General features: G+C 22.6%; 1 protein-coding gene across 1 annotated transcript; it reads right to left on the minus strand.

Annotated features, from left to right (window-relative positions):
• On the minus strand, positions 1 to 988 carry LOAG_15072 (hypothetical protein; the record flags this gene model as incomplete). The annotated part of the gene is made up of 2 exons (XM_003150564.1): positions 1 to 97; positions 397 to 988. Coding segments are annotated over 2 exons (602 nt in total), but the record flags the coding sequence as incomplete, so codon positions are not given.
• Positions 989 to 1,972: the final 984 nt, after the last annotated feature.

Below are 1,972 nucleotides of genomic sequence, written 5' to 3' on the forward strand. Positions count from 1 at the left end.
AAAATAGAGACGATTTTAAAGAAAAAAAAAAGAGGAAAAATTGATAAAAATGCAAAGAAAAAAGAAAAAAAAAGGAAGTCAGAAGAATTATTTTATTCTTTCTGGAAACATTGAAATGTGATAAAAATATTCGTTTTTTGTTTTTTGTTTTTTTTTTTTCTTCAAATTCTATAATATGAAATGATATGAAAGAAACGTGCACAAATATATGTGTGTACATTTTTCTTTTATTGATATAAAAGTGAAATGAGAAATAACATTTTTTCATTTTGACAAAGTACAAACGTTTTTCATTTATATAATTAATCATTTTCAAAATAATAAACAAAAAATAATAAACAAACAAATAAACAAACAAACAAACAACAAACAAAAGTAGCAGCAAACTTCAACAACAATAAGAAAAATAACAAACAACAAAATGAACAACAACAACAGCAAAAACAATGACAACAACAACGACAATAACAACAGCAAAAACAACAAGCAAAAACTACAAACGATAACAACAAATGGCAATAACAAATAACAATAACGACAACAACAAATAACGATAACAACAACAGTACAAACGATAACAACAAACGGCAACAACAAACAACTACAAACAACAAGTAAACAGCAACAAATAACAAGAAACAACAACAACAACAAATGATAACTGCAAAAAAATAAACAATAGATGATAACAACAATAACAGTAAAAAAACAAATAAACAAACAAAAATAGCAAATACAAACAACAAACGGCAACAACAAAGAACAACAACAAACAACAGCAAACAACAGCTAACAACAAACAAACGACAACAATAGCAAATAATAACCGTAAAAAATAAACAACAACAACAACAACAAACGGCAACAATAACAAATAATAACCGTAAAAAATAAACAACAACAACAACAACAAACGACAACAATAACAAATAATAACTGCAAGAAATAAACAACAACAAACAAACGATAACAATAACAAACAGCAACCGTAAAAAATAAACAACAAACAAACGATAACAATAACAAACAGCAACCGTAAAAAAATAAACAAACAAATAACAATAACAACAACAAAGGGTAATATAATTTTTGTGATGCTATTCCTTTGTTGCTTTTTTTTTTGTACCATTTGAAAATTTTGGAAATTTTTATTTGTAAGTATAATAAAATATTGGTTGACAATGATTTATTAAATGAACAAAATGGTATATTGTACATTATAAGAGAATTTTCCATAGAAATATTAAATTGCAAAAATTCTTGAATTATAGAAATGACCTTTTGCTGAATGAATTGAATTTATGCCATAGAAATGAATAATGAATGACCTATGTATAATTCTCTCGTATGTTTGTTCATATCTCTTATACAATTATAGTTTATTTATAACAGTGTAAAAAAAAAAAAGAAAAAAAAAAGTTAAAACTAATTAACCTCTTTTCTGATTTGAAATTTTTTTACAATATACCTATCAAATGTTTACCTGTGATTCCCTACAATATACCAATATTGTGTATGAATATGATAATTAACATAAATTTAATTTACAACATTCTACAACATTATTATAAACTATACATCAATAATAATACCAATATTATTATCAGCATTCTTTTTTTTTACTTTAAAAATATTTTTGAATTTTTGTTAAAAAATTATTTGCCAAAAAAAAAAGTTAAAAAAAAAATTCACTTTATTTAAATAATGAAAAGATTCTTTTTAATTATAATGAAAAATAAAAGAAAAAGTTTAATCTCTAAATTCATATTGAATTGTGTGAAAAAAAAAAAAAAAAGGATGCTAACGCAGATGTACAATTCTAAGGATTATTTAAATTATTTAATCCTTTATTAATCAAAAATAATCAATAGCTATGAATGATATAACAAAGATTTTATCCAGAGAAAAATCCAAAAAAAAAAAAAAGAAAAGAAAAAAAAGAAAAACGAAATAAAAAAGTAAGAAAATTAGT

The sequence above is a fragment of the Loa loa genome (assembly GCF_000183805.2).
Source record: "Loa loa unplaced genomic scaffold supercont3.494, whole genome shotgun sequence".
Taxonomy (NCBI): Eukaryota; Metazoa; Nematoda; class Chromadorea; order Rhabditida; family Onchocercidae; genus Loa; species Loa loa.